The 15,143-nt window shown below is 37.1% G+C and overlaps 1 protein-coding gene across 1 annotated transcript; it reads right to left on the bottom strand.

Moving 5' to 3' along the window:
- Nucleotides 1-1,614: 1,614 nt before the first annotated feature.
- Nucleotides 1,615-2,948, bottom strand: LOC145052796 (uncharacterized). The gene is made up of 2 exons (XM_079000681.1): nucleotides 2,569-2,948; nucleotides 1,615-1,922 (listed from the first exon to the last, which is right to left on the bottom strand). Exons 1-2 carry the CDS (start codon nucleotides 2,715-2,717, stop codon nucleotides 1,715-1,717), a joined length of 357 nt encoding a protein of 118 aa, XP_078856807.1. The 5' UTR covers nucleotides 2,718-2,948; the 3' UTR covers nucleotides 1,615-1,714.
- Nucleotides 2,949-15,143: the final 12,195 nt, after the last annotated feature.

The following is a 15,143-nucleotide window of genomic DNA, read 5'->3' on the forward strand; positions in this document are numbered from 1 at the left end:
TGAGTTAACGGGGAGTGAAAGTCAAAATCTCGATCAAATTAGCTCCAAGCGACATGATATTCGACTAAAATGCACCGAATTTGGAGGAATTTAGAACAACCTCCAAAACATACGTAAAAGCGCGTCAAACGATTTTGATGTCTTCAAGGCGGCCTTGGAACAATTTGAAAAAACAACGTCAATCCGCAAAGCTTTTAAGTATGTGAAAGCGTGGCTAAATTTGAAAGACACTCCAAAATGGAAACAATAAACAGATGGAACTTCACAACCCTTTTCCGGTTCAAAGCGTTCAAGAAACTCGGATGCAACTTCCTAACAATTGGATGGGCGAACACACATCGACATCAACGATGATCCGTTCGATCTTGAAGACGAGCAACCTCTTTGTCAGCCGATTGGAAGAACTAAAGCAAAAAAAAAAAAAAAAAAAAACAAGTTCGTCGGCTTCGGGTTCTAATGTTATCGATCATTTTGGAGAGAAATTTGATCGATATGTCCACATTCAAGAAACCAAGGCGAAGATGTTGAGTCGGGCGGACCAAAAAATGATTAAAGCGCAAACGTCATTCCAAGAGGCGCAAAAGATGTTTCAAACAAAAACCGATATGGAGATTTTGAAAAAGAAAGCAAACGATCTCGAAAACGAAGATTTGGAAATTTTTCTCGCGATGAAAAAATCGGTTTGAGCGAGACATAGAAGTAGATGGTAGTTTTTTTTTTTTTATGTATGTTTTGTATTTTTAGGTGTTTTATTTTTATTTATATTATTATTTTAATTAATGTAATCTTTTAATGTAATGTGGTATTTTAATTTAATGAAAAACTAGTATTAAAAAATTATATGTTTTTTTTATGTATTTTTGACTTAAATTTAATTAAAAAATAAAATGGAGTCGTATGTTTAATGATATGTATCTCATAGTTAGTGATATGAAATATGATTAGTGATGGGTATAACGTATCACATAACATGTTGCTCATTTCATTACTTGATGTTATAACACCATTAGGCGACATAACATGTTAGGTAGCAACTTTTGGATGTAATCATGCTCCTTAACTAGTTGTCCATACCGATACCCAATTCGATGAAGGTTAACACCATGTATCTTTCCTAGATTTAACGTGGTATGGTTTGGACTTTGGATCTTTTCTAGATTTTAAGGTAAGGCTTTGGATGAAGGTTTACACCATGTATGATTATGTTTCCTATTTAAATAGGCTTTACTTTGATGTACAATGTAGCAAAAAATTGCAGCTTAATTACTTCTTTTTCCCTTGTGTAATTTGACATACAATTATCAAGTCAAAAGCCTTTTACATCACCCTCTTCTAGTCTTCTGTCCTCTGATTTTCTCATGTTTCCACATTAGCAAAAACCCATATATTTCGCAACTTCGATCACAGAAAAACAGCAACATATATTGATCGTTTTTATTTTAAAATATTAAAAGTCCAATGCTATGACTGGGTATATTTTTCACATACAATGTCTTCATAAAAAATTAAATAAAACTTACCTTAATAAATTGATTTCTTAATCCCTTTTTTGGCATCAACTAAATTCAACATCGAGATAAACAAACAAAAAAAAGTGTAAATATACGATGGAAATGATCAAAAATTAGTTGAAACTTACATTAAAAAGAAGAAGCCATAGGGGCTATAACATCATATGAATCTAAGAGTTTTAGACTTTGTTTTTTTTTTTTTTCTACATTGATAAAGGAAGAAGCATCCTTCTCTTTTTTTTGTGGGCGAGTTTAACATGCTTTGTTACCTTCATACATAATAATAGCAACAATGTGACACTTCCTAATACTAAAGCAAGCTTCAATTGTCTGAAATATAATGAAACACCTGAGAAAACCAAAAATGCTAGAATCACAAGTTCCCAAATTACAAAAACCACCACATCCACCCTGCATCCAAATAAAGGAAAAGTGTTAAGACACGTTGGATTCGATTATCAGCTTTGTTAGTAAAACAATACATAACACAGATAAATTCGTCATAAAGAGGCAGAAAATGATTAAATGTAAAAAAGTTGAATAGTTTTCATATCTGGCACACTGCTTATAATTAAAGCAAATAAATTACATCATACAAAAGATATGCAAGTGTCCATGGAAAGACTCAATTAAATCATATAATGATGATGATGATGATGATTATGATAGAACAATATGAGTAATGTAAGGATCATTAAGAACAAGGGTAATTCCATTATCCTCTTCAACTTCCTTGGGTATGTTAGATAGTAAAAGAATCTGTAATAGTGTAATGTAAATGTCAATTTTCAGCTTTCTGTTGAATGTTGATAAATACTTTTGTTATGCTACATAACAGCTAATATAACCAATAAACTGCAAGCCAATTCATCGGTTTTTTCCTCTAAAGCCGATGTGAAAACAATCAAGAAACATTCTGAGAGGTGAAACAGCTACAATACACTTGAGCTAATGAATCAATTTAACTCAAACAAAATAGTATACAATAAGCCCTAAAAACAAAACATCCATACGAAAACAATTGATCAAAGAAACCCTAAAATGATAGATATAGTACCTGGAAGTATACAGATTAGAATTGGGAGTAAATAAGGAGACGGATGCCCAATCATGCTTCGTTCGAATTTGATACTCTCTCAGCTGTTCGACCAGATTCGATCGCGTAATTTTCTTCTCTTGATGCGTAGAATTCGAACGCGATAACATAGTTGCGTTTCCGCCCTCTTCCCCGGTAAAAATATGTTCTTTATACGCTACAGTGGGTGACAGCGAACCTGTAGGTATGAATTTAACAGATCCGTGATGAAAATGAAGATCATATAACACTCAGAAACCCTAGACGCCGGAAACCATCCGCAAGTAGCCGTCGGCGAGAGAAATCTGAACTACCGGCGGATGAAATCGGCGAAGAAGGGGGCGAGGAAAATAGAAAACGGTCGGCGTCGACGTTCCTTATTTAGTCAGCGGTTTAGAGATTATTCGGGATAACATATTCGCCCCCTGCAGTTTTGCACTTTTTCAAATGTGCTTGAAAAAACCTATATTTCACAAGAGGTAAAAAAACCTTCTTAAAATTTTGAAGCTATTAGGCATGGGTGCTTAATGTTGTAGAGGAGGTGGAATGGGCACTCATCCATGCCGATGAGGCAATTCGAACACCGCCCGGCTATAACACCTCGTTGATACGTGTGGAGATGGAGACGCTTCTTAACGTCGGTGGAGAAAAGAACTAGTCATATGACCGTTGTTAAATGGTTCTGAAGTCATATGACCGTTGTTAAACGGTTTTGAATTAAAAAAAATACTTGTAAATAAGTATCAACTTACTCATTTTTTTTTACAAAAATCTTTTCATTCTTTTTATTTTACACAATTTCACAACCTCAAAAATCAAAAAAGTGGATCAAAACTTAAACACTCATCCATCAAATGCAAACGCACACCGAACACAACCTATCATATGGGATTCACTTAATAAATGGGTTATATTAACCTACTAAACACCCAAAGTTCGTTGAAGATACCATACCAACAAACTTATTTCAATCACACCTCACCTCCAATACAATTCCTTCACCATCATACTTCCAACAAAATGTTTATGGGCAACGACCGATATTGCAACAAAACATTTTTGGTACATCATCTTCCATATCAAATTTCCAAACAAATCATTCAACCAACTCCTACCCGACAACAACCACCCACGAAACCATCAATATAATTTGTTACCGAAACTCAAGCCGAAGATAGTAAGAATATGAAAGGGAAACAAAAACGAAAGGGAAAACCAAAGACAATTAAGATGGTCCATAATGGTGGATGCTAGATGAGAAATTTGCGTTAGCGGAAGTGTGGTGTAGGACATCAAAAAAATAACACTCAAGGAAATGGTGTGAAGAAAAAATCTTTGTAGGAAGTGACATTCCAACAATTTCATGCTTTGTTAAAAAAAACATATGTAACACAACTGACAACACTGATGCACTAAGTAATGAATGGCAAAAATTGAACAAGAGGTACACCAAATTCAACTAGATCTACAACAAACTTTATTCTAAAAAGGAAAGTGACTGCAATGACTTTGATATGTTTAAAGCCACAAAAGCGCAATATTGATGAGAGATGAGTCATTTTCAGTTTTAAAAGACCATGAGAGATGTTGAGAAGAGAACCAAAACGGTCTCAATGTCCAACTTTGTCGAAGGTGCAATATAAGAGGTCACAAAATTCGAGTGTAGTCGACATTTCTGATACACGAACTCACATTCACCTCAACGTCGACACAGATGAAATTTTAGATGACATTGAGGAGATCTCCCCTCTTCATCAACCGATAGGAAAGGACAAGATGAAGCGAGCAGATAAACATGCTAAGGATGGTGAAAGGAAAACGAAGCACATGACATAAACAAAAGAGAAATTCGAGGAGCACATAGTAGCGCAATAAGAAAAAAAAATGTGTTAAGACATGAGCACTTAGAAATTATTTGAAGTGTAAAACCTATTTCTGGAATTGCCATGCAATGATCTAAGGAAAATAAGAATGAAGGTTTTGGGAGAAACCCCCTTAAGCGTGGTGTGAGTTTGGTGGACACGATGCAATTGTTGGATAAGGTGTCTAAGTCTATAACTATATTTGAGATGTACTTGACCCGACCCGGCATGGTCCATTTGAGTTGCACTTCACCCGAACAATTTATATGGATAATCTTTTGAGAATAGTATAAGTTATGATTTATTAATATATTATAAGTTCTAATATATTAATAAGAAATCATATTATTTAATTAGTCTTGATCTAAAATTAATTTAGAATTAATTTAGTGATCAAAAGTATGACTAATTAAATATGAACTCTTGTATTTATATATTGTGGGCTAATGCTTATTAGAATAGGCTACGCTTGCATGGTAAGTCCATGGATAGTCCATGGAGCTTTAACCCATGGATCTAATGGAAATGAAAGGTCATGGGTATTTGGGTTTACATGGATGTAACCCTAATCCACCACACTATATAAAGGAGTCATTGGCACTTGATTTGTGACTTCCATTTAAGGCATCCACATTATTGGTGTTAAGCTCTCAAACTCCAAGCAATCAACCACTACTAAAAAGGTAAGTAACTCTACTAGCTTATTATGTTTCAAAGTTCTCCATGCCATGCTAATTAGGTTAAGAACCTTGGAAAAGCAAATTTGCATGTATCATAGTAAAACATAGATCCAAGGTTTCTAGAGTTGCATGTACACCATAGGAGTGTTAGAATGCTCAAAACCCTACAGTAGTATCAGAGCCTAGGCTTGTTTTCTTGATACTTGATGCAAATTGTTGAAAAAAACTCAAGTTTTCTACATTCTGCAGCATGAACTCACCAAGTCCATGGGGGGAATCGACGAGTCCATGTAGTAATTCATCCTACTCATCGAGCAGGTTCTTGCACTCTATGAGTAGGAGCCTCAGAATGCAGATTTTCGAGTTTTGTTGCTGGAAATGGACTAGAAACATTACCCTAAACTGTTTTGGTCTTATAAAACTCGTTTTAGATGGTGTAATGGTTATGTTAATCCATTTTCAAAGGCTATTATCAAAATTTCAAGTTTTGTATGGTTTATTTATGATTCTTGAAATTATTGATATGCATGTTCATGAACTTATGAGTTTAGAAGATCATAGGAATTATTTGCAACTTGCTTGGTAGTTTAATTCTTGATCTTGATGTGTTTTAATGGAATCCATAATTTGTCCTCAAGTTATGGATTACCAAAAGTCACTCTTTTAAAAGTCCATTAAAGAGACACATAGGTTACATAAAATGAAAAGTCTCTCATTTTAATAAACCATTAACTCATAAGTTATGAAAGATGAAAAGTTTTGAAAGTTATAAAACTTGCCCTCGAGTTTTGAAACATGTAAAGTCTCACACACTTTGGTAAAACTTTAGTTCCAACCCCTAGAATTTTAAAAGTTAAAATTCAACCCTTATACTTTATAATATTATAAGTTTAATAATAATTATATATGTATAAGAACAAGTCGTTTTACCGTTAGTAGGCCTCATGCACAAAGCCGTTCTATATGGGGGGGTATAAGGTTGTTGCCTATAAAATGGCAGCTTAATGGGTGTCCACTCTCACCCACCGCTTCGTTGACTGGTGGAAAGTCATTAGCCGAACGGTTAAGACAAGGACTTTAAATCCTCATTAAAAGTATCATAAATGTAAAGTAACTAAATGTTTTTATAAATTCCCAATTTTAGTTACTTTAGGAAAATGTAAATAAGGTGCTAACCCATGAAATTACACTTTGCACTTTGCTTAAGTCGTTAGTGGAGCGTGTGTGGTTAACCAACACACTAAGCTGGACTTAACAAGGTAGGCAAAGGGTGGCTTAAGGTTTATCAGTGGTAGGCGGAGTGTGTGTGGTTAATCGGCACATCTATTGAGTGATAAACATTAAGAGTACCAAGTAATTTGTATGGTTACTTCACACCGTGTTTTGTGATCCTCGACATCCCAGTCACAAAACTTGAAGGGCACACCCGAGATTGAAACATGCCATTGAAAAGTTCAATGAATATCAAAGAATCTAGGAGTTTCAAAACCAATTAGAACCTAATAATTTATTTTGTTTTTCATGGTGGAAATTGGTGAATCATCATTAACCTACCTTCTAATATTTTATAGCTTGGATTACGACATCCCTCTTCTAAGTTATAAAATATTGTGTTGGGTCCTAGCCTTAGTATTACATTTGGGTGTCTTATTAAGGACTATCTTTATATCTAATCTAAACTTGTCTTTCTTCCTTTCAGATGTCTTCCAACAATGCTGCTTCTGGCTCAAACCCTATCGGCTCCTTCTCTCTTATGAACCTTTGTGGGAGAGTCATCTTTGATGGATCCAACTTTATGGATTGGATCAGGAACATCAGGATGGTCACTCGGTATGAGGACAAGGAATATGTCCTTAATAAGGAGCTTAAGGAACTAGATTCGTCCGCTACTCCTGAGGAGATCGCTGAATAGCAGACACATGAGAGAGATGCTACCAAAGTGGAATGTATCATGTTGGTCACAATGAAAGCCTAGCGCCAAAAGTCCTATGAGGACTACTACCCTTTTGAGATGCACCAGGACTTGATGGACTGCTACTATCAGAGTGCTCGTCAAGAGTGGTATGAAATCATCTCCTCCATGATAACAACCCAGATGAAGGATGGTGAACGCATCACGTGCCACATGCAGAAAATGCAAAGGTATATGGACCGTTTGTTGAAACTGAATGTGAACTTCCCCGAGGAGTTGGCAATTGGCATCATTTTGCACTCCTTACCTCCGTGTTATGATCAATTGTAAGGTCCTAAAACGGATCTTACCAGTAATCAAACAATAAACACAATCAATAATAATAAAGAATAGAGTAGAAACAAGAATCTGAACAAGCTTACACACACTTCTATTAGCAAAAACGTCTGGTACAACTTGTGGTATAGCAGCCGAAACTCTAAGGCATCAACAACCATAAAACGACCTAGCTAGCATCTATATATAGTGGACTTGGGCCGGCCTTGGGTTTATGGCCGTAACAGGCTTACGACCGTACACACATATCTAGCCGTAAACTCATACACAGACTACCAAAAATGCGTATTTAAACAAAAGAACCTATTACAATGAAATCCTAGACCAAACCATTCATTAGACCCTTCAATCTCCCCCTTGGTTTGGTGCTAGCTTGAAGTTAATGTTTGTCCACAATCATCACATCATCTTGCCCCATAGCTCTATTCCACATTCGCTTGTTTATCATCTCAGCAACCATAGAGGTGTATTCTTTCGCGGCTGACTCAAATATCTCCTCAGAAACTCTGATATGATAATGGCTTAGATGATGAATGTCCCATCTTCTAAACTGGAGCAATTCCCTTCTATCATACAAACGAATGCATCCCTCCTTTAGTTTGATGACAGCAGATGTTGTGGTTTCATCATATACCCAATAGAGCGTAGAGCTTAAGGATCCATCCGGGTAACTTTGAAGCATGAGAATTTGTTTGACCTGATTTATAGCAGGCCACATCACCACATGGAGTGGATGACCAATTTTGGGATCGATGGAGTCAGGATAATGCTTTATCACAGATTCAGCAGTCTTCATAGATGGAAAACCCCTCTTCACTTGATCTTCCAGAAAGTGTTTGAATTTAGTTGCTTGTTGATTATTTGTCGGGTTTGAAAAAGGATATTGAGACAACTCTGAAAGATCCACTCTGGTCCAAGAATTAAAATCATGACAGTCATTATAGAGCTCCGTATTGCCGCTCTTTCTTCATACAATCCACATACTTAGGGGATCATGAAAACCCCAAGATATGATTCCTGACCGATCACCATACGTGTCTCTAAACCTTACGGCTTCGAGATCCGTAACAGTGATTGTGGATTGACTTCCTGGTGCGTTTTTGTCGGAACTCCTCTTGAATAAGAGTTGTCCCTTCTCAGTTGCCTTGGCTTGTCTGTCTCGAATAATCTCTCCAACATGTGGAGCATGAGCAGGCTCTTCTTCAAAACGGTTTACGACCCGTGAAGTCTGAGCAGTTGGCACGGCAATAGGATGAGCCTGAGAATGAAGATTGATTCTATACTCATCTGCAGATGTCTTATACATAGCACCGAGGTCTTCTTCAAGCTTCTTCTTGAGATCAAAATAGCTGGAGGTCAGAAGATTGAAATGAGCTTGGAGCTCAGAGATTTGCTTGGACTTTGTTGCCCTATCTTCTTGTTGGGTTTTGAGCATTCTAACACTCCTAAGTGTACATGCAACCCTAAATACCTTGGATCTATGTTTTCTCTATTATAAATGCAAATATGAATATTCCAAGGTATTACCCTAACTATCATACACTCTTTTGATACTTGAATAATAAACTAGATAGAAATACATACCTTGTTGATGTGGCTAAACTCCATGAAGCTCGAGAGCCTAGTGCCCCAAGTGTGACACCTCAAATGGTTCACACAACATCATCAACACTTGGAATAACCATGAAAAGAAGACAGTTCATGCTCAAATTGGCTAGCCCTCATATAAGTATCATTAGTGCCAATTTCTTGAGCTAAAGGGGTCTTTATATAGTGTGGCTATTAGGGTTACACCATGTAACTCATGACTTTAACCATTCCTTATGCTCCATGGGTTTTAACCTCCATGGAGTATCCATGGGTCACCACATGGGTTAAACCCAACATAAGGGATCTTGGATCATAAGCCCACATATATAAGAATTAACGATTTTCACAATCAATCCCCATATATTTAATTAGTCTCTTTTGATCACTAAATTAAGTCCAAATTAATTCTTGATCAATACTAATTAAATAACATGATTTCATATTAATATATTAGAACTTATAATATATTAATATGTCACAAATGTCCTCTTCTCACAAACGGTCTATCCAAATGTTCCGATGCCATGCAACCCAAATGGACCATGCCGAGTTGGGTCAAGTACATACCAATTATAGTTATGGACTTAGACACTAATCCAACAGTCTCCCACTTGGATAAGTCTAAAACTATTATTGAGTATGACTTCAAAACCTAACTGGCAATCGTAGCTCTCAAAAGCTGTTGTCGAACTCTGACCTTGTCGATGAACTCTAACCTAATGACTTGTCCATTAGATAAGGGATCATATATTCCTCCATTCTAGATATCATATGGACTGATACATGGATTAAAATCATTCTCTCTGTCCATTTGTTGTTTCCCGATTTCCGATTTATGACGACTGACTAATTATACAAATCAAATCAGTCCTGGCTTGGCCAAGCACTCATATGTATCATCATTAAATCATCGAGGGGCCCACAAATATCGCTTTTGTCCTGAAAGTAAAATGAATGGATAAACTTCAACTCATATGGCTTGTTCTACTACTTGTTGAATCATACACAAAGGCATGTTTTATAACATCGATTTACCGAATGCGTTTTCATGCAATCAATGTACAACCAACTCATAGTAACAACTCATATCTCTAGGTTTGAAGAATATAAGATATTATCGTCTCATGGTCACTCGTGATAAAATCCATGTAGTGATTCTAATGAGCGCGGGTTGAATCCAATACTCAGAACTTATGAGCACTCATGAGTGCTGTAGCACAACTTTGTCCACCAACTTGGACCTCTACAATCCAACCCATGACAGTCTTGATTCATATCTACTTCCAACATATGACCGACTGTGGATGGTTTGAATAACTTAGTCATTCCGGAAGAATAACCTAGTTTATTCTGGAAGTCAAAACATGCAAAATGAAACACAAGAATAATTGAATCTAATATGGTATCAAAACCTATGAACATAAATATAACACCTTTTATTTATCACCATACAATTACACATTATTCATTGTATACTGTTTCAGCTATCAACTTTATTCTTGAATTAAAACAATAGTTTTCCCATGCGCCGAGCATGTACACTATGCTTTTCTAAACAATAGCTTTGCCATACACCAAGTATGCACTCTATGTTTATCTATGATCCTTACTTTGTGAAATAAACCAATTGACCAAACTTTCAATGATTCTAATTTCACACTCCCGAATTCTTATGGCAAATGCAGGAATTCCAAATTCATGTCATTTTACCGAAATCTGTTAGATTCTAAACTTATATGCAATGATTCTCTTGTAATGATTATGCACAAAGTCACAAAGACTTGACAACAAACATTGTAGAGCATTCCAGAGGAGATCAGCTCCTTGGAAACATCCTTCTTGCATTAAGTTTCCTAATCTTACACAGATTTATTGAACAACTTCCACAAATGGGATCATTTCCACATTCCCCTTTTAACTATCACTTCTGAACAAGAGTTGCCTCTTTTCAGAATATGTCAATATGATCCTTCCAACAATTAACACTATACTTCTAACTATCCCTGAGCAACCAATCTTTGGTACACCTTAGATTGTTCTCGACAATTGCTTAATCGTTTTAGTCATATCCAGTTCTAGACCTTTTCCCTTCTTAATGCCCCAGGCATTTGGAAAATTTTAGAAAGGATGAATATAGCACATGTAAACGATCCTATATCCGAAGCATATGGGACACGATTCATGATGTCTCACATAAAGACTAAACCAGTCTTTTGCTATAATATTTCCATTTCTATATGCCAAATTCTCATAATTCAAATTATAAAAAGTGATGTCGTAATCATAATCGAATTTTAGAACGCAAATAATGAACCCATATATAGAATTTCCTTATGTTGAGCCATTCTAACATGAAATTCATATATATATATATATCCTTGACTAAATTTGATTAAAATCTCAATCTAAGCTTTTAGAATTGAAATGAAGTATAATTTCCTCTCCCTTAATTATAGCAAAACAACTTTTTCAACCCATGCAGCCTCACGGATTGAAACTTTTGTTTTCTATAATTAACATTGCTAACTTGCAATACTTATCATAATTATCATGCTCCCACTAACATGATGGTTATTAGCATAACACTTATGCTCCCACTAGCTTTGACATGTACTCAGAAATCAGCTGGACTTCTAGAAATCAATACTTTATTGACTTTCTTACCAAAGTTCAGTTTTCTGATACTAGATTGCTTTGATAAGACTTTATCAAAATCATACACCTTTCATTAGATAGCTCACAGGTGTGTCTAAACAATCTAAGAACTATGAAAAGGGATGCCATAATCATAGTCTCAATTGTTTAGACCTTTGTCACTTCTCACAAGTCCAGGTTAGTGTGTCGGTTAACCACACACACTCCACTAACAACTTTGAGAATGCAAATATCACAATTTCTATCTAGTTAAAATCTACTTAGTGAAAGTGTTTCCTCACCATCATTTTCATGAATCGGAGAGAAATCTTATGACACTTAGATTTAATGGTGTATGTGTTCTTATCCATGTGAATTGTCAAAACCATAGTCACACGACAAGGATAATGACAAATCCAAACTCATATGGACTGAACTCAATCTTAATTTCTTGTCATCTAGAAACTCAAGGGCCTGCCATTGCTTCCAAGTTGTTATGCAACCAATTGAGAACTCTAAGAACTCATATGCAAAGCCAACTTTAACTGCAATGAGCACAGAATATGTCAACATGATAGGTTATAAACCTCAAATCGCGTGCTAGTGATAAACTTACAGATTTTTATTCTAGATTATCCTTTCAGGATCTTTAAGACTCCCACTATCCTCTTGACACATAAGACTCACTTTCCAAATATTCAAGAGATTGTTTGGATTCTTTATCAAGACAAACACTTTATACAATTGGCCTTAGTTGGTCTTTTTCTTATCCAAAACATCACAACTTACCAATTTCAAATGTACAAGAGTAGGAAACTTGTAACATCCGTATTCCCAGGTACATTATTTATTCTTTATTTTGGAAGGACTCGGTGAGTTGATGCTTAGACTCACTGAGTAGTGTCGCGAATTCCATCCGGGTTAATAACCGGACTCAGCGAGTCGAGTAGTGGACTCGGCGAGTCCGCACTGTTTAATGAAGCCCTAATTTCTGGGGATTGAGACCTATTTAAAGGGGCTTATAGCCACCAATTGCGGCTACCAGACCCCTGAGTGAAACCCTAAGCTATCTAGAGCGTTTGTGAGGAAGAAGAGGCCATTTTTGATCCTTGTGTGGGTGTTTTTGCAAGAAGAAGGTGACCAAGGTAAGAAGGAGCTGAAGAGGGTGCTATTCTATGGATTTCAGAGCCTAAGGACTTCATATTGAGGTATATATTCGATCCTTCTTCGGTTTTGGGTGTTAATCCTTGAGAGTTAGGGTTTCTAGCCCATTTAGAGTGTGAATGATGGTGCAATTGGTCCCTTCTTGTGTTGAGGCTTCGGATCTGGATCCAAAGAGGTCCAGAGACCTTAACTCCTTGATCTTTATGGGGTGACATTGGGTAATATGAGTTTAGGGTGACATATTGAGGCCATTTCTTCAAATAGAGCCATTGGTCTTTGCATGGGCATCAAGATCCAGACTTTACGTGTTTATATTGCTTAAGGAGGCCATATCTATGGGTTAGAGGAACGGATCTGACCTTAGGAGGTCATTTGAGCTTGATCATGGCATGAACTCGCCGAGTCCCAAGAACAGACTCGACGAGTAGGGATAGGGTTTTCCCATAGTTCACTCAGTGAGTAACTTGCCGAGTTGAGGGAATGACTCGGTGAGTCAGAGGGAAATAGAGGACTGGAGTTCAAGGCGAAACTAGCCGAGTTCATAATGGGACTCGGCGAGTTGAGTCGGGGTGGCCCCGCGATTCATGCCATGTGTAACCCATCGAGCAGGGGAAAGACTCGACATGTCATGCGATACTAGAGGGATAGTGGACACGTGTAGACTCGTCGAGTCGCCCAAGTGCACTCGGCGAGTCGGGTCAAAGTTTGACCGTTGGCTTTGTTGACTTTGAGGGTTTGGTCAACAATAGGGTCTTCATGTCAAGAGAGGGGTAAAATGGTCTTTTACCCTTCTGAAGTTGCCAAGAGAGGGTTGAGTGTAGTCTCGAGACTTATATTTATGAGAGTATTTAGTTTATGTGATTAGGCGGAGGTTAGACCATATTTCTACCGAGTCAGAGATTTACCGAGACATCTGAGGTGAGTCTTCTCACTATACTTTACCTAGAGTGGTAACATAGTTATGTGACAGAGTTATTGTATGCTATCTATGCGATGTTTGGCACTACATTATTTTCTATGTGATTTATGTTGTGTGTATATTAGAGTTAGGACCAAAAGGTCCACAGAGCTAGGACCAGAGGGTCCACAGAGTTAGGTTTAGAGTTATGTGCCAGTGTATTTGTATGCTATTTATTTTATAGGATTTATTGTGGTATGTGATATGCATGATTAAGAGTTATCAGAGTTAGGACCTTTGGGTCCATAGATTTAGGGCCAGGGGGTCCACAGATAGTTGGGACTGGAGGGTCCCACTGAGACACACTGACCAGAGGGTCAAAAGAGTTATAGCCTTGAGTGGCTAATATGTGTTAGGGTGGTATTTTGGGGAACTCACTAAGATTCGTGCTTACAGTGTTTTGTGTTATATGTTTCAGGTTTTCTCTGGATCATGGGACGACACCGGCTCGATTGTACATATTAGAAGAAGCGTTGGTTTTGAGGATCCTGGCCTATTAATTGATTGAACAAAAGAGTCATGTATTGTAATTTAAACAAAAAGGGAGATTTTTATGAAAAGTGTTAAAGAGATAAACGATTTTAAACAAAAAATTTGTTTTAAAAATTTCGGTGTTACAAGTTGGTATCAGAGCCTTGGTTTGAGGGATTCGGATGCACCTTCGGGTAATCTGGACTCAACCTGAGGAAGTAAGAAGAGTTTTCAAAGAAATGATTTTCTAAAAGTGAATAGAGTTTAAATAGAAAGTAAGAAAGAGTAGTGTGTACAATCAGCCAAAGCCCGAACGGTGATTTCCTAAAATACCCTTACTTTTGTATTATGAGTATTTATGATACATTTTATGAGATATTATGCATGCTAGAGACAGGCTAGGTATTTCATATCTTAGGACTAGAGTGACCTGATTTGTGATGCCTTAGCCTAGGAGTTGCTGTTATATGTGATGTGCTTTTGAGAATATGATGAGTGAGAGTATTCAGTTGGAATCCTTTTGGGGGATTTGAGTAGAGGAGTAATCTAGGAGAGATGCCTAGATGAGTATTGTGGTGCTTATTGAAAGAATAGTTAGAACCCGCGAGGGGTAGAGTTTCCGAGTTTGGTGGTACTTTTGAGAATGAGCAGAGCAAGCGGAGTTATCACCCATAGTGAGTTCTATGTATTCTTTGATGCCCGAATGTTGCTTGCTTCATGCTTTGTGGAACTCTCGATGATGGGAGTCAGCTACCAAGTGAATGTGATGATATTCAGGAGGTAGATGGCTGGCATCATTAGGAGCTCTTCAGCGGCTGATGGCGGAGAAGTGGGAAGACCAAGGAAGGGCCTAGGGGATAACCTTAGCCAGGTGAGTACGTTGGCAGAGTAGAGCATTTCGCTGAGGAGCAAGCACGTGTGATGGAATTGGGGAACAAGAAGGTTGAGCA

Source organism: Lactuca serriola, chromosome 5 (assembly GCF_051521515.1).
Source record: "Lactuca serriola cultivar US96UC23 chromosome 5, Lser_US96UC23_V15, whole genome shotgun sequence".
NCBI lineage: Eukaryota > Viridiplantae > Streptophyta > Magnoliopsida > Asterales > Asteraceae > Lactuca > Lactuca serriola.

What these genes read in the sequence shown, in the direction of transcription:
- LOC145052796 (XM_079000681.1), bottom strand. Translation starts at nt 2,717, where the DNA reads ATGTTATCGCGTTCGAATTCTACGCATCAAGAGAAGAAAATTACGCGA. An exon ending in TCTAATCTGTATACTTCCAG is followed by an intron (nt 1,923 to 2,568) that starts GTACTATATCTA and finishes ATTTGGATGCAG; the next exon opens with GGTGGATGTGGTGGTTTTTG.